We start from the raw sequence: 18163 nt of genomic DNA, 5'->3' as shown, positions 1-18163 counted from the left end.
CCAACAAACTCAAGAGAGGAAAAGCCGCTGCCACCAAGAGACTCGAGAGAGAAACTGTTGCTTCCACCAAGAGACGAGAGAGAAACCGCCGCCACCACCAAGAGATGAGACAGAGAGAGAAACTGCCGCCACCACCAAGAGATGAGACAGAGAGAGAAACCGCCGCCACCACCAAGAGATGAGACAGAGAGAGAAACCGCCGCCACCACCAAGAGACGAGAGAGAAACCGCCGCCACCACCAAGAGATGAGACAGAGAGAGAAACTGCCGCCACCACCAAGAGATGAGAGAGAGAAACCACCACCACGAGACTTGAGAGAAACCGCCGCCACCACCAAGAGATGAGACAGAGAGAGAAACTGCCGCCACCACCAAGAGATGAGACAGAGAGAGAAACTGCCGCCACCACCAAGAGATGAGACAGAGAGAGAAACCGCCGCCACCACCAAGAGATGAGACAGAGAGAGAAACCGCCGCCACCACCAAGAGACGAGAGAGAAACCGCCGCCACCACCAAGAGATGAGACAGAGAGAGAAACTGCCGCCACCACCAAGAGATGAGAGAGAGAAACCACCACCACGAGACTTGAGAGAAACCGCCGCCACCACCAAGAGATGAGACAGAGAGAGAAACTGCCGCCACCACCAAGAGATGAGACAGAGAGAGAAACTGCCGCCACCACCAAGAGATGAGACAGAGAGAGAAACCGCCGCCACCACCAAGAGATGAGACAGAGAGAGAAACCGCCGCCACCACCAAGAGACGAGAGAGAAACCGCCGCCACCACCAAGAGATGAGACAGAGAGAGAAACTGCCGCCACCACCAAGAGATGAGAGAGAGAAACCACCACCACGAGACTTGAGAGAAACCGCCGCCACCACCAAGAGATGAGACAGAGAGAGAAACTGCCGCCACCACCAAGAGACGAGAGAGAAACCGCCGCCACCACCAAGAGATGAGACAGAGAGAGAAACTGCCGCCACCACCAAGAGACTTGAGAGAAACCGCCGCCACCACCAAGAGATGAGACAGAGAGAGAAACCGCCGCCACCACCAAGAGATGAGACAGAGAGAGAAACCGCCGCCACCACCAAGAGATGAGAGAGAGAAACCACCACCACCACCAAGAGACTTGAGAGAAACCGCCGCCACCACCAAGAGACGAGAGAGAAACTGCCGCCACCACCAAGAGACGAGAGAGAAACTGCCGCCACCACCAAGAGACGAGAGAGAAACTGCCGCCACCACCAAGAGATGAGACAGAGAAACCGCCGCCACCACCAAGAGACGAGAGAGAAACTGCCGCCACCACCAAGAGACGAGAGAGAAACTGCCTCCACCACCAAGAGATGAGACAGAGAGAGAAACTGCCTCCACCACCAAGAGATGAGACAGAGAGAGAAACTGCCGCCACCACCAAGAGATGAGACAGAGAGAGAAACTGCCTCCACCACCAAGAGATGAGACAGAGAGAGAAACTGCCGCCACCACCAAGAGATGAGACAGAGAAACTGCCGCCACCACCAAGAGACGAGAGAGAAACCGCCGCCACCACCAAGAGATGAGACAGAGAGAGAAACTGCCGCCACCACCAAGAGATGAGACAGAGAGAGAAACCGCCGCCACCACCAAGAGATGAGACAGAGAGAGAAACCGCCGCCACCACCAAGAGACGAGAGAGAAACCGCCGCCACCACCAAGAGATGAGACAGAGAGAGAAACTGCCGCCACCACCAAGAGACGAGAGAGAAACCGCCGCCACCACCAAGAGATGAGACAGAGAGAGAAACTGCCTCCACCACCAAGAGATGAGACAGAGAGAGAAACCGCCGCCACCACCAAGAGATGAGACAGAGAGAGAAGCCGCCGCCACCACCAAGAGACTCGAGGGAGAGAGAAACCACCGCCACCACCAAGAGGCTCGAGAGAAAGCCACCACCAAGAGACTCGAGAGAGAGAAAAAGCTGTGACCAAGAGAGGACAGAGAGGAGAAAAAACACACCACCGAGAGACTCAAAAGAAAAAAAAATAAAATAATCACCACCAAGTGAAGTAAAAGGGGAAAAAAAATCACCACCGAGTGAAGCAAAAGGGAAAAAAATCACCACCGAGAGAAGCAAAAGGGAAAAAAATCACCACCGAGAGAAGCAAAAGGGAAAAAATCACCACCGAGAGAAGCAAAAGGATAAAAATCACCACCGAGAGAAGCAAAAGGGAAAAAATCACCACCGAGAGAAGCAAAAGGGAAAAAATCACCACCGAGAGAAGCAAAAGGGAAAAAATCACCACCGAGAGAAGCAAAAGGGAAAAAATCACCACCGAGAGAAGCAAAAGGGAAAAAATCACCACTGAGAGAAGCAAAAGGATAAAAATCACCACCGAGAGAAGCAAAAGGGAAAAAATCACCACCGAGAGAAGCAAAAGGAAAAAAATCACCACTGAGAGAAGCAAAAGGGGGAAAAAAAATCACCACCGAGAGAAGCAAAAGGGAAAAAATCACCACCGAGAGAAGCAAAAGGGAAAAAATCACCACCGAGAGAAGCAAAAGGGAAAAAAATCACCACTGAGAGAAGCAAAAGGGGAAAAAATCACCACCGAGAGAAGCAAAAGGGGAAAAATCACCACCGAGAGAAGCAAAAGGGAAAAAAATCACCACCGAGAGAAGCAAAAGGAGGAAAAAAATCACCACCGAGAGAAGCAAAAGGGAAAAAATCACCACTGAGAGAAGCAAAAGGAAAAAAATCACCACCGAGAGAAGCAAAAGGGGGAAAAAAAATCACCACCGAGAGAAGCAAAAGAGGAAAAATCACCACCGAGAGAAGCAAAAGGGGAAAAATCACCACCGAGAGAAGCAAAAGGGAAAAAATCACCACCGAGAGAAGCAAAAGGAGGAAAAAAATCACCACCAAGAGAATCAAAAGGAAAAAATATCACCATCAAGAGAAGCAAAACAGCACCAAGACAAAAATCAACAAAACAATAAAAAGAATATCAAAAGAGCCTCACTCTCAACCTAAGTCTCCCTGTACTTGCAACTGATGTCATAGAAGTTGAATATTAATACAGTGCACCTGTTGATTGTTCTTTACTTTAAATGAGGCATAGCAGAACTTCAGAGCTTGATTTCTTGACTAGAATTTGTAAGACCATCCACAGTTCGATCTCTATTAAGTCTATGCAAATGATTAACTATGACAGTATTCTGGAACAGGGCCATGATTAAATATATGGAAAAAAAAAATCTTGGAATACATTTCAAGAATGTTCCTATGTTGACTACTTCCTGGTAATCCCTGCTGTGCATGCACACTGACCTCTGAACCAAAAAGAGGCTTCTACCTATTACAGAGTAAGGCTCACTAAAAAACAACTTGCTACACCCTCCCACTCTCATGGAACCACAGAATGGGATGTTGAGGTGCTGGAACATGTACAGAGAAGGGCAACAAAGCTGGTGAGGGGCCTGGAGCACAAATCCTATGAGGAGAGGTTGAGGGAGCTGGGCCTGTTTAGCCTGGAGAAGAGGAGGCTCAGGGGTGATCTTATTACTGTCTACAACTACCTGAAGGGGCATTGTAGTCAGGTGGGGGGTGGCCTCTTCTCCCAGACAAGCAGCAACAGAACAAGGGGACACAGTCTCAAGTTATGCCAGGGTAGGTATAGGCTGGATATTAGGAAGAAGTTCTTCACAGAGAGAGTGATTTCCCATTGGAATGGGCTGCCCAGGGAGGTGGTGGAGGCACCGTCCCTGAGGGTCTTCAAGAAAAGACTGGCTGAGGCACTTAGTGCCATGGCATAGTTGATTGGATAGGGCTAGGTGCTAGGTTGGACTGGATGATCTTGGAGGTCTCTTCCGACCTGGTTGATTCTATGATTCTATGAATGGTCTGCACTGGAAGGGACCTTAAAGGTCATTTAGTCCAATTCCCTTCTGCAGTCAGAAGGAACATACTCAACAAGTTCAGGTTGTCCAGAGCCCTGTCGAGCCTCACCTTGAATATCAACAGGGATGGGTACTCAGCTGCTCTCCTGGGCAAGCTGTTCCAGTTTTCCACTAGCCTCATGGTAAGGAACCATTATCCTGCTCTTTGATAACCTACAGCCACACACTTCAATCCCCCTCCCTGAAGTATTAAAAATACTTCGAAATGCAGATAGAATATTTCAAATCTGCTGATTTCATTTTATTTTCCTCTCAGCATTTAACTAAAGCACACATCTCTGTGGTGGCAAAGCACAGATCTCAATGGTGACATCAACAAATGCAGAAGTGAGACCGCAAGGTGATCACACTTAAGCACTTCATCAGCACAGTAAAATCTGGTAGTGATATTAGTAATAACATGTGTAAGCTTAGAAAGCATTACAGTACTTTACAACCAGCTTGTAAGAGCTGATAATCAGTCTCCTCACCTTCAAAGTGGCATATATTGAGCCACTACCTTCAACAGCACTTCATATATGCCTTTGCCTTCAAAAACCACCCAGTTTTAATCCTGTTTGAGTTGTATCACAGAATGTTAGAGGTTGGAAGGGGCCTTCAGAAATCATCAAGAATTGATGAAGAATTTTTTCACTGTGAGGGTGACAGAGCACTGGAACCGGCTGCCCAGGGAGGTTGTGGACTGTCCCTTTCTGGAGATATTTAAGAATCATCTGGATGTGTTCCAGTGTGATCTGCTCTAGGTGATCCTGCTCTGGTAGGGGGGGCTGAACCAAATGATCTTTTGAGGTCACTTACAGCCCCTGACATTCTATGATTCTATGATCAAGTCCAACTTCCCTGCCAAAAGCAGGATCACGTAGGGTAAGCCAAAAAAGAATGCATCCAGGCAGGCTTTGAAAGACTCCAGGGAAGGAGAGGTATCAGCCAGAACCAGAGTATACAACAGAATGTATTTAACATGAAGGATTATTTTAACTAAAAAAAAAAATGCTTTGAATTTTTATACCATTTCTTGATTTGTTGCTTGCTTGGATTCTGGGAAAAGTTGTTTGGAAGGTCGAACCACTGTTGGCATGATTCGATTATGAAGGGCTGTTTCCTCTTCAGTTGCTTCTTCTAAAATCTGCATTAAAAATAATCAATTAAATTTAGGCATTCATTAATGCTTCTATTCTCCTGGAAAAAAAAAATCAGGCTTGGAAATCAGCCCAAGGTGCAATAATCTTTCTAAACAAGATTTCCTGTGACAATTAAGAGTCTTAATTTAGCAGTTAACTTAAGATACATTTAGTTATTTTACACATCTACTACAAGCATTGAAACCTTGCCACAGATTAGAAAGCAGTAAGTCATCTCTTTGCATTCTTTCAGTTCTGTGAATTGTTGCCTTCACAATTTAGGAACAATTTTTATGTTAAGACTTATTTTGACCCAAAAAATTTATTGTCAAAAGCCAATCACTTTTACAGCTAGAGCTTGAAGCAGCATACGATGGCTTATCTAGGATGTAAGAGCATAGCAAATTCCAGGTTACTGATGTTAACAACATTGCTTCTCTTGAAACAAGCAGGCACTTACCCATCCTATAGCTTCAAACATCTTCAAATCAAGTGGATCCCCAGAAAGTACCCCTTCAATTTTTGTAAGGGAGTGACAAGTTGCCATGCAAGCAACAAACTCAGACTTCAGCAAGCTCTCACTGCAAGCTCTCTCTTCCGGCAAGAGGAAGCTAGAACAATGAAGTAACAATATACTTAGCGCTGTAATTATTTAGTATGAGCCAATTCAAAAGGTTTGTTTAGATTAAGAGAAGAAAATGGACTGTACAAGTCTCTTCACTTGGATTTTCACACATCACAGAAAACAGATTAAGACTCTGGGCTGGAATCTTCAGAAACAGTCACAACTTTTGTCTCCTTCATAGAGAAGCGTTAATTCCCTGTCTAGATTGATTTTTTCATACAGAGACCTCTTGTCACTTTACACTAAACTCAATTAGATAAGCTAATTAATTTTAGCAGCCCAAAAAGCCATCACTTAGGAGGATAGGATTAAGGAAACATGCTGCATAATTTCTGCAGTATGAACCTAATGATGTCTCAGGCTAATGAATAAAATTCCACTTCAGCTTTGTAAGAGTTAGAACTTTCATTACAACTCAACCATATTATCAGTTGCACTTTTAAAGCTCAGTGTGCTCACACCGAATTTTCTATTCTGCTCTGCTGTTAAAACACAGCTGAGTATCATGAGGTTCAACAAGACCAAGTGCAAGGTCCTGCATCTGGGTTGTGACAATACCAAGCACAAATACAGGCTGGGCAGTGACTGGCTGGAGAGCGGGCCTAAGGAGAGGGACTTGGGGGTGCTGGTGGACAAGAGGCTCAACATGAGACAGCAGTGTACTGTGATTCTCCCCCTCTACTCTGCTCTGCTGAGACCCCACCTGGAGTACAGCATGCAGCTCTGGAGTTCCTAGCACAAGAGGGATGTTGACATGCTGTAGTGTGTCCAGAGAAGGGCCACTGGGATGTTCAGAGGGCTGCAGCAGCTCTGCTATGAGGACAGACTGAAAGAGTTGGGGTTGTTCAGTCTGCAGAAAAAGAGGCTCCCAGGTGACATTACTGTGGCCTTTCAAGACCTGAAGGGGGCCAACAAAAAAGCTGAGGAAGGACTTTTCAGAATATCAGGGAGTGGAGTGACAGGACTAGGGGGAATGGAGCAAAGCTGAAGGTGAGGAGATTCAGGCTGGATGTGAGGAAGTTGTTCAGCATGAGAGTGGTGAGAGCCTGGAATGGGTTGCCCAGGGAGGTGGTTGAGGCCCCATCCCTGGAGGTGTTTAAGGCCAGGCCGGATGAGGCTCTGGCCAGCCTGATCTAGGGTAGGGTGTCCCTGCCCATGGCAGAGGGGTTGGAACTAGATGATCCTTGTGGTGCCTTCCAACCCTGACTGATTCTATGATTTGCCAGCAGCTCTGAGCTTATCCTTACCGAGCATTTTCCACCCGTTGAATTCCCCAGAGATCCAAGCCATCCTCAGTAAGTGTGCCAGTCTGCAAAACAAACCAAGGGGCATGGCAAGAAGAAAAGTCTTTAGAAGCAAGCTATCTTCTGGTAAAATTAACTGATAGTTAGCCAAGTTAACACCTGAACAATGTATTTTATTTGGTTTACACTTTAGGGCCAGAAAGACAATGTCCTCCTTGCTTTTTTGATAGCAGCTAATTTCCAACTCTGTTAAAAGAAAAATCTAAGCAAACCATTCAAAGCAATCATGCTTCTCAGGACAAAATAAACAGACCCTTAAAATCCAAGTGTTTTAAAGAAGTCCAACATTCAGGGGTTGGGGGTAAAAGAAAACAGCTACTAAACTCTTAGAAGTATTTCCTCACATAGCTAAACCAGTAACTGGAATATATTTACAAGGGAAATAATGAATTCAGAATGAGAACTCCATATTTTTTATAAAGGTCTAAGGAGGGGAAAAAAAAAAGATTTCTCTACAACTTAGCTAAAAGCAAAGGATTCTGCCAAAGGCATTACTGCCTTTCACTCATGCTTCTATTAAGGAAAACTTAAGACACCTTAAAAAAACCCCAACTCCCACACTTCTGAGGTGTCAGTAATAACTTAAGGACTTGGGAGTCTTGAAGAAAGCAGCTCTGTATTATAACAACTTCTTAGTAAGAGTAGAGTAAGTTAACAGGTGGTGAACACACAACAGCTGGAAGCTAACAAGATAAAAATTACCTAACCTCTAAGAAAGTTCATCAACTTGCTCATACTTGCCAGTCTGTGACTGTGGCAACACACAAAGGTTCCAAATTCATCTAACCTTATCAAAACACACGAGATTCAGCTGGCCACAAATGTTTATCCTTTGTGGGCTGATGCAGAAAATGCCAATTTTTTTCAGCCTTCTTTGTGCATAAACGATGCCAGCAGTCATGGCAGCAGGGAGCGCTGGAGGCACCGTGATGGTGATGATGTCAAGAGACTCTATGATGATAGTATAAGCTGGAACCTGCAACAAAGGTCAGAGCTGACAAACAAGAACTCACCACTGAAAGATTTACTACTCTATTTAAGCATTACATGAGTGTTACCAAAAGTAAAATCTACAGGTTGCTTTCCTCACTACAGCATGTTCCAGACTGCACATAAACTTATGTGCTAGTTTGAGCCTAGCTGAGATTATTTTGGTGCGAAGAATTAGATGACAGGCTGTGAAAAGGAAACAATGGTGATGTCTACTTCACTCATAGGCTTGCTGAGATGTAGAAGAACAAGAACACAAACATACATAATGACAGAGTGGGAGTCAGTGTGTGTGTGTGTTTTTGTCACAGTTGGTGCCCTGGGATGCTTCTGTGTAACAAATCCTTCTGCTTTCTAACCCCACCCTTGCCGATCCTCCAACCTCACCCTGCACATAAGGCAAAGTCTGGGGTAAGGTAGAGGGGTGGAAAGGAGGTGGAAGAGTGGTTGGGAGCCCCTTCTGGGGACTCTGATTTCTGGAATGGGTGTTGTGTTTCTGTGCTACTTTTAACTTGTCTATTTCTGTATATAGCTGTAAATCTCGTAAATATCTGCTTGTCTATTGTGGTAAGCTGTAAATGCAGCGCTTCATTCCTTAACTGCCAGCCAGCTGAGTCTAGTCTGGGTGATTTCATAAAAGTGGGGGGGCAGGCAACTCCCAAACCATCACATGCAGAAATTTGAGAGGAAAAAAACACCCACACTCAGTTGTTGGGTTGTTGCCAATTCCTTGGTGAGGACTTTTTGCCTGCAGCACGCTGTAGAACTATAGAACGGTTTGGGTTGGAAGTGACCTCCAAAGGTCATCCAGTCCATCCCACTCTACAGCAAGCAGGAGCATCTTCAACTAGATCAGGTTGCCCAGAGCCCTCTCGAGCCTTACCTTGAATATCCCCAAGGATGGGGCCTTGACCATCTCCCTGGGCAACCCATTCCAGTGTTGCATCACCTTCATGGTAAAGAACTTGATCCTAACATCCTATCTAAAATGTTTAGCCATGCTGTATCCTATCTCCCTCACCTCAATATGATTCAGATGGTAATCTTATATGTAATGATGAAAGTCCAGTAATTGGGTCAATAGAAGCAAAGCTAAACTCACATTTCACTATAATACATTCAAATTGTTTCTCTGATGAATTTTGTCCTCCATAAGTTGTCTCTCTAGTTTCATTGAAACAGATAAAGCAAGGACAAATTAAATTGTTTCTCATAGTCTGAAATGTGCTGGAAATCATCATCAGCTCTTTTCTAAGGCAGTTCTGGACCAGAAATGAAAACATACCTCATTTAAAATGCTATTGACCACCGTGTAGAGAAATCCAATGCCTGCCACCACTACCAGAGAGAGGAGAAACAAGTAGGCATCTCTGTAGAGTTTAAAATCTGTTGGCTTTGGGTACAGTATGGAACGAACAAGCTGTCCTTTAGCAGTGCTAAAGCCTAGAATTAAAAGAAGTTATTAAAAGCATAAAGGGTTAAGACATTCAGATAGACCAGAAAACCTCAATGAAACCCTTAAGCTACTAATTTCATTAAGGCTGTTTCTCAATGTGCAGTTGACAGATATTTTGCAGTACTGTGATTAAGGTGCCTCAAAAATATAGGTGCACATCAGTGCTTCTCTCCTATGGCAAAGGTGTGCTGCTGATGCAAAGCAGCAGTAAACCCTCAAATGGTTTGGCCTGGAGGAGTGCTGTGCCTCAGTGAAGAGCTACTGGGTATATTTATTAGTTGTCTAATTAAAGACAGTCATTGCAAAACCAAACTTAACTTATATTTAGAGTCTAACCTTAAATACTTCAGTAGTAAGTCTCTGTAAGACCCCTTGCCAGGCAGAAAAAATAGTATCAGGAAAAACCTGCAGCATAGAGGGTCAGTTTTGGAGAAACCCACCTCTTTACTGCATTTTGACACCTAAACCAAGAGCGAACACTTCTAAGGGTCTTGGGACTCAAACAACTAATAAATACAGCAGTGTGCACTTGCAGCCCAGAAAGCCAGCTAGATCCTGGGCTGTATGAGGAGAAGTGTGGGCAGAAGGTCGAGGGACATGGTTCTCCCCTTCTACTCCACTCTGCTGAGACCCCACCTGGAGTACTGCATCCAGTTCTGAAGCTCCTAGTACTAGAGGGATGAGGACATGCCGGAGCGTGTCCAGAGAAGGGCCACAAGGATGCTCAGAGGGCTGCAGCAGCTCTGCTATGAGGACAGACTGAAAGAGTTGGGACTATACAGTCTGCAGAAGAGAAGGCTCCCAGGTGACCTTCTTGTGGCTTTCCTGTATCTGAAGGGGGCCTATAAAAAAGCTGGGGAGGGACTTTTTAGTCTATGAGGGAGTGACAGGACTAGAGGGAATGGAACAAAGCTGGAGGTGGGTAGATTCAGCCTGGACGTGAGGAGGAAGTTGTTCAGCATGAGAGTGGAGAGAGGCTGGAATGGGTTGTCCAGGAAGGTGGTAGAGGCCCCATCCCTGGAGGCCATTTAAGGTCAGGCTGGCTGAGGCTGTGGCCAGCCTGATCTCGGGTAGGGTGTCCCTGCCCATGGCAGGGGGGCTGGAACTGGCTGATCCTTGTGGTCCCTTCCAACTCTGACTCGTTCTATCCTCCTTGAACCTTTGCTTTAACATGTGAAGAGAGGCAACCAATTCCCAACTTTGTATGCTCGAACATTTTCTATCTGCTTAGACTCCAAACCCTATTACAAGAGTCTCAATATCTATGTCAGGTCTGTTGTCATTAGTGACAGTTCTCTGGCAGTTTCTCAGTGGACAAGCCAGCAGAGCAAAGCCCTCCCAGCAAAAGCTAAGCATTTGGCATACAAGACTATCAGAACGTAGCAGCTACTGTATCAGCCTTAGAAGAGGATGAGTTCATCACAAGAGGAACAAGGCATAAAGCCTCCAGGCTTTAAGTGTGCCACTCCAGAACACAAACCATGGGCCTGTTCAGAGTTTAGGATGTTAGTAAATACTTGAGTATTTAAGTCATTAATGCTTTGTAATTCAACACAGCAGCCTAACATAAGTCAGAACTACTTCTGAATGTTTTTTCAATGGCTTTGCTGAAGGTTCTGCACTTCAGACAAGTTTCAAATGGATGCTAATGGATTCACTTCCTTGTTTGCCAACTGCTGCGCTCCAGGAGACTATCCACCTCTATCAGGCTTGAAGACATTTACCATTTGACCAAGCTTAGCAACATTTATTGCAATACTCCAAAGTATCAGGTGACACCTAAAAAGGCAAGTAGCATGTGAATAAGTGATGAACAAAACTTAATTGATACCTGTTCTCACTACTAGGGCTTTGACCAATTCTCCAGTATAAAACCGGGTTTGGATGACGTTGGTTCCACAGAACAAGGTATGACGTTTGTGCACCTCTGGACTGTATATTTCATCTCCCACTGCTTTTGGATATTCTGAAGGATTTGGGAGGTTTATCTTTGTGACAGGAACACTTTCACCTTGAATGGAAAGAGAGATTCTAAACAAGATCAAATAGGAATAGGCATTTTTAAATTCACAGTCTCATTCATCAGCACAACAGCAGACTTATGGAAGAAGTCCTCTTCCTTTCAGCTCTCAGCTACTGGCCTCAGCTCACCAAATTCCTTATCCAGATCCTATTTAACTTTACTCATTATTCACCGGTACAGCTTTTGTGTCTTTTACTCCAAACCATATTAGTGTAAAATACAGTTCATTGAAAGTAAACAGGACAAGCTTCCTTCTTCTGCTGCAAGGCATCATCCCATCTTAACTCAGAAAGAACAGAAGCTGAAGACAATTATCCTCAGCTCCTTTGGTAATTGAGTACACTCAAGCCAGGGCTACAATCAACCTTTATCAGTTACCAGCAGCAGCAAGAGACTCAAGTATATCCATAGAATTGAACATGATTAACACACAATCTCTGAAAGACAATTTCCTAAATCATAGAATCAACCAGGTTGGAAGAGACCTCCAAGCTCAGCCAGTCCAACCTAGCACCCAGCCCTATCCAGTCAACCAGATCATGGCACTAAGTGCCTCATCCAGGCTTTTCCTGAACACCTCCAGGGATGGCGACTCCACCACCTCCCTGGGCAGTCCATTCCAATGCCAATCACTCTCTCTGTGAAGAACTTCCTTCTAACACCCAGCCTATACTTCCCCTGGCACAACTTGAGACTGTGTCCCCTTGTTCTGTTGCTGGCTGTCTGGGAGAAGAGACCAACCCCCACCTGGCTACAACCTCCCTTCAGGTAGTTGTAGACAGTTTGGACAGAGTATCCCAGGAGGAACATCAAGTCCATTTTACTCTTAAGCTATCCTCCAAATACATCATGTCTCTGGTTCTGGAGTATACAGACACAACTGGAGACAACTTTTGAATTCTGCTGAACTAAGCAGTTCCCCACTGCCCACCCAGTCCAATGGATATGCCAAACCTTTTCCAGAAGGCCTTTTTAAATACAGAAGATCATTCTATGCACTATCTTCATTCTTGGAAGCAGCTAAAAAAAGTTTGGGCAAAAAAACTTCTGAAGAAATGTACTGCAGAACTCAATCCACACTGAGAACACCAAGTCAAGAGGCAGGAAGACAGACAAAGCCACACACTATTGTGTCAAGTTTGCTTTACCTGTTAGCATACTTTCATTTACAATGCAGGTACCACTGAGAAGTACTGCATCACAGGGCATAATTGTCCCATTAGATGGAATCAGCATGATATCCCCAGGCACAAGGTCGGTGGAAAGGATTTCTTCTATTTCTGAGGGTTTAAACACAAACAAGTTTACCTGAAACTAACCATCACCTCCAAAACCTGATAAAGAACCTCACAGCCAAGATGCAGGTGCTACCAGTTAAGACCATACCCCATTTTATTCATGGCATTAGGAAAAGTTTTTTTAAGGATACAGAAAAAGCCATTGATAAAAAAATTCCATCACAGAGGACAAGGACATAGCTCATCTCAACAAATGAAAGAAGCCAACCTTGTGCAAAAGCTGTCAACAACTGACTGTAGTGTAACTGCAGTAACATGCAACATAAATGCATGTTTTACAAACAGTGTATCACAAACCACAATCTAACAATCTCTGACTACTGTGGTATTCAAATGAGCACAAGCAACAAAAATCAGTTTGCAGCCCCTGGGTATCAATTCTAATGCAAACCCAAGGCATGCAGGTCTTTAAGCCAAGGAGGAAACTGCAAAGGCAGTCACACATGTGGAGTGGTTCATAATGGGAAAAAGGAATAGGACAAGCACCTAATCTAGAACAAACATGAGGACAATCCTACCTAAATCTTGCTTTGCAATTTCCTTTGCCACAGAGTTTGATAAGAAATGTAAGTCTTTCAAGCTGACCAAAGAAAAACACTTCAAATTGTTCAATTGCCTGTGAAATTTACCTTGGTCTCCTCTGCAGACAGAAACCCTGACAATGCTGTGAGCTGCTACCATGTCATGTAACATAACATATTGCTGCAAAAAGGAGAAAAGAGCTTTCATTATTTAAAAGCACAGTTTGCCTTCCTCTAAATGCACTTTCTAGTTCTACAAGTGATGAGATTCCTTACTAACATCCTTTTACAACAAAATGTTACTCCAAACTTACTCTCGAACATAGTCTGGGACACCTATGGACAAATAAAATCTGAGTTTATTGACCTGTACAGGTTCCTGCTTCTAACAACATTCTGCAAGCAGATACAACACTATCCCACAAAATGTTATGAACACATTTGGTCACTAACATACATAAATAAAAACTGCAGTATTTGTGTGAACTTAAGACAAGCAGAGGCTGGGGAGGCTGTCTCTGGTCTGAACTCAGAGATTGCAATTTAGAGATAATTACTACTTGGATTTCCATGAGCTACAGCCAAGCCTACAGATAAAAATGCATCACTAATTTAACAATCTGCCTGGCTGGTGCTCTATTCCTTTGGACTCTTTCAAACAAAGAAGTAGTATGCAAGATGCAATCACTAGTGTCAATACAACTTGGGACACAAGCCCGTGCGAGGGTTTCATTTCAACAAGGTAGTGTTGCTGCTATCTGAAGTCAACAGTAGAGAAGGGTCTCAAAGAGAACTGTCAGCCACTTCACATCAAAATACACAGACCAGTAAGATGGATCTGTATTCTTTGAACTTACCTTTCTAATGGTATAGAGGGAGCTAACAATGGATATTACAGACATGATCACAATTGCTAATGCATAGTAGTGATATTCATCAGTGGTCCACAATATCACACTGAACAACTGAAAAATGTAAAAAGGGTTGAGAACCTAGAAGAGGGACAGAACATTAAAGTTACACCATGAGGTCACATGCATTCCATCAGCAGAAACATCTTCCTCCTCCTCCATCGAGGAGATAAACTTCCTAGTTCTTTATATGGTATTTGTGTCTGTCTTGCCAAACTCATCCTTCTTTTTCACTACTTTCTCAAGCCCCCAAAGGTACAGTTTTCAACAAAAATGGCTCTGGCCAGCCTGATCTAGGGTAGGGTGTCCCTGCCCATGGCAGGGGGGTTGGAACTAGATGATACTTGTGGTCCTTTCCAACCCTGACTGATTCTATGAAAACACATAAACACATACTTCAGACTACATGTATTTTCCTCTGCATGTCAAAGCAAAATCATAGGAACATCTGATGGATCTTAAGTTACAATTCCTAAATTCATTTGTGTTATTATCTGTTTATTAATAACTGCATTCCAACCTCAAGCTCTTGCTCCATTCATAGAATGTCAGGGGCTGGAAGGGACCTTGAAAGCTCATCCAGTCTAACCCTCCTGCCAGGGCAGGTTCACCTATAGCAGATCACACAGGAAAGCATCCAGTCGGGTTTTGAATATCTCCACAGAGGGAGACTCCACAACCCCCCTGGGCAGCCTGTTCCAGTGTTCTTTTGGCAAGCTTCCTTGTTCAGAAGTTTCTTTCATGCATTATTATAGCAACTGGATAATAGAATCATAGAATCAACCAGGTTGGAAGAGACCTCCAAGATCGTCCAGTCCAACCTAGCACCCAGCCCTAGCCAGTCAACTAAACCATGGCACTAAGTGCCTCATCCAGTCTTCTCTTGAACACCCCCAGGCACAATGACTCCACTACCTCCCTGGGCAGCCCATTCCAGTGTCAATCACTCACCCTAATAAGGCCATTATTCCAAAGAAAATGAAATACACCAAACAAAAGTATATATAAAGAACACACTTGATTCAATGCCTATGTTGCAATGTATAATCCCTGAGCTGATAATGATACAGTCAACCATTTCATGTTTCAAACAGGCAACAAGAAGCAAATCAGATGCATTACCTCTCAGAGAATTCTGACACACTTCTAATGCCCTTGCTAAGGTACCAGAGTCTGAGAAAGCTTACAGCCAAGGCCTCTCTATCAAATTCAGAGAGCTCAAAAATAAATATCTTTAGACAGTGCTTTACATTGCTGGGCTCTGGAGGCAGGCTTCAGTTTGATTTGAAGATCAGTCTAATAGTCACTGTACTTACAACAAGTTTGGGTTTTCTTGTTTTCCATTTGTTAAAGAAAATATCTTACCTCCTTAATCAGAAGCTTAAAAATGGAAGGCACTTTCACAGCAATTTCATTTACTCCATAGAATGCTTTTCTGCATTAAATAAAACAAAAAGAAATGTCAAAACCATGAAACATTTTTATCAGAAATATTCAATTCAAAGGAATTCCTTTAATATGAATAAATATAAGATATTCTTTGATCTGTGGCCCTTTTTATTGATCAGAGGTTTATATATTAGTTTTATTCTAAGCATGAAGAAAGGCAAATCATGAATTGTGGGAGAAGAAACAAACCTTGGGTAGGATGTAAGCTGATTAAATGACATTAAGAAGCCCTTAATGGATCTTCTTAAGGAATGTTTCCCATATTTTAAAATCCAGGAAGGTTTGGGGGAAAAAAAACAGCCAAGAATGCAACAAACCCCAAATTATTGTAGTTTAGTGTGCCAGTAAGTTACACCACCAACAATGAAGTACCTATCTACGTTTTCACAACATATTTTCAAGCTTGTTGTTCACATCTGAGAAGTACAAACCCCCTAAACTATGTACCATTACACTTAAAGGTGGTTTCTACTTTTCTCTACCTATGCAGCCCTGACAAGCACAATTACACTGAGTCTAAAACAGCTTTTTTTTCCCCCTCTAGCTATTTCTTGCCAACCAGAATTAAAACCAACCTGAGATGGATAATAGAATCAGTCAGGGTTGGAAGGGACCACAAGGATCATCTACTTTCAACCCCCTTGTCATGGGCAGGGACACCCCATCCTAGATCACGCTGGACAGAGCCCCATCCAGCTTGGCCTTAAACACCTCCAGGGATGGGGCCTCAACCACCTCCCTGGAAAACCCATTCCAGGCTCTCACCATTCTCATGCTGAACAACTTCCTCCTCATGTCCAGGCTGAACCTACCCATCTCCAGCTTTGCTCCACTCCCCCTATTCCTGTCACTCCCTGAGAGCCTAAAAAGTCCTTCCTCAGCTTTTTTGTAGGCCCCCTCCAGATACTGAAAGGCCACAATAATGTCACCCTGGAGCCTCCTCTTCTCCAGACTGAACAGCCCCAACTCTTCCAGTCTGTCCTCATAGCAGAGGTCCTCCAGCCCTCTGATCAACCCAGTGGCCCTTCTCTGGACACACTCCAGCATGTCCACATCCTTCTTGTAATGGGGGCTCCAGAACTGGATGCAGTACTCCAGGTGGGGTGTCAGCAGAGCAGAGTAGAGGGATCCATGTGAGCCATGGGACATACCCACTAAGCTTTTCAAATTAAAGCCAAGTCCTGAGCCCTGGAAAATTTCAGCCTGATCTTCCTAAAATAAGAAATCAGTTACAGTTTAGGCTGCTTCTTGGCATTCAATACTCTTTATCTGCCATCTAGTACACTAGCCCTATCTCACAATGACCACCAGACAAGGATGAGAAAGAAAACAAGCAGCAGCAATCTCCTTCAGTGTTCCCATCAAGCCTTCAGCCATCTGCAGCTTGCAACAAACGAGCACCTTTCCCATCTAACGAATTCTTGATGGATTTTTCCATTGGCAGTCAGCCTATATGTCTCTGAACCCATAGAATCATAGAATCAACCAGGTTGGAAGAGACCTCCATGATCATCCAGTCCAACCAGCCCTTAACAATGTCCTTAATGCCTTAATAAAGGCCCCTTAATGACACTAAGTTACAGTGACATCGGTGTCACTTAAAGGTGTGTTAAGTGATAAAAATAACTACTTTGTGATAAAAATAACTACTTTGTTTTACATCAGCTGCCAAAATTGACTTCAACTGCTTGCTACTCTTTTTGTATACTCATTTTATTTCAAAGTTCAGTAGTATGTTTTTACTACAAATTATGCCAGTTACCACAAGCAGTATATCCAATGGTCAATAAAGCTTGAGAACAGTAAGCCAAAACATACCAGAGCCCAGCTCCTACTCAAGTGCAGGCAAAACAACCCTTGCTGCTTTAAAGCAGGTACAAGAGCCTGCCTGTAAACACCAATCACCAAATCACCTTCTAGTTTTAACAGACTGAACACAGGTTAACAGAACAAACCCAAAGCTCCTCTCAAATACTGCAATGTTACCTGTAATCATGCATTCCCTTTGTCAGTCCCGTGCTGTGTTCGTTATGGATTGAAGAGCAGAATGTAGATTCATCTAGACCTCTGAGTAAAGGGGAAAAGTCAATGAGTTGTTTAAGAGCCTTGATATTTAAAATTCAGCATTCAGTAACTCAAGAGATAGGTCTCTGCCAGGAGTTACACTGCATTATATAAAAGAACAAAGCTATGGGTTCACTTTGTCCTAGCTGTGGTTGTCACAACTGTAGACACCACTGAGACACTGAGAAAGCAGTCCTCTAGTTACCATGTCTTGCTTTGTAGGACAGTTGCATCTATTTCAAGCAAAATCAAGACACACTTAAGTCAAATACTAGAATGGGTAGTATTCAAAATGCATCTAAAAGAAAGGTGAGCAAGTTTCATAAAACATTTTAATGATCAAGATCAAAATGGGTTAACATTTCCTCAAATCATCTTCATTGGTCTCTAGCAGCAATGGAAATTTTAGAAACAATTAGCAATTTATCAAATCTATACTGAAGCTACTTTGCAGCA

General features: G+C 43.7%; 1 protein-coding gene across 6 annotated transcripts in view; it reads right to left on the bottom strand.

The window, feature by feature from the left end:
• ATP13A3 (ATPase 13A3) overlaps positions 1-18163 on the bottom strand; it is a 90411-nt gene that overhangs the window by 24281 nt on the left and 47967 nt on the right. For all 6 annotated transcript variants that reach the window (XM_064152900.1, XM_064152899.1, XM_064152902.1 and 3 more), the window contains 11 exons: positions 17630-17710; positions 15560-15629; positions 14141-14275; positions 13392-13464; positions 12613-12744; positions 11273-11452; positions 9271-9428; positions 7783-7971; positions 6939-7000; positions 5527-5677; positions 4955-5071 (listed from right to left, as the gene is read on the bottom strand). In XM_064152900.1, the coding sequence (XP_064008970.1) occupies positions 4955-5071; positions 5527-5677; positions 6939-7000; positions 7783-7971; positions 9271-9428; positions 11273-11452; positions 12613-12744; positions 13392-13464; positions 14141-14275; positions 15560-15629; positions 17630-17710 (1348 nt within the window). The remainder of the gene's footprint in view (positions 1-4954; positions 5072-5526; positions 5678-6938; positions 7001-7782; positions 7972-9270; positions 9429-11272; positions 11453-12612; positions 12745-13391; positions 13465-14140; positions 14276-15559; positions 15630-17629; positions 17711-18163) is intronic.

Source organism: Pogoniulus pusillus, chromosome 13 (genome assembly GCF_015220805.1).
Source record: "Pogoniulus pusillus isolate bPogPus1 chromosome 13, bPogPus1.pri, whole genome shotgun sequence".
Classification (NCBI taxonomy): domain Eukaryota; kingdom Metazoa; phylum Chordata; class Aves; order Piciformes; family Lybiidae; genus Pogoniulus; species Pogoniulus pusillus.
This window is presented reverse-complemented; position numbering and strand designations above follow the sequence as displayed.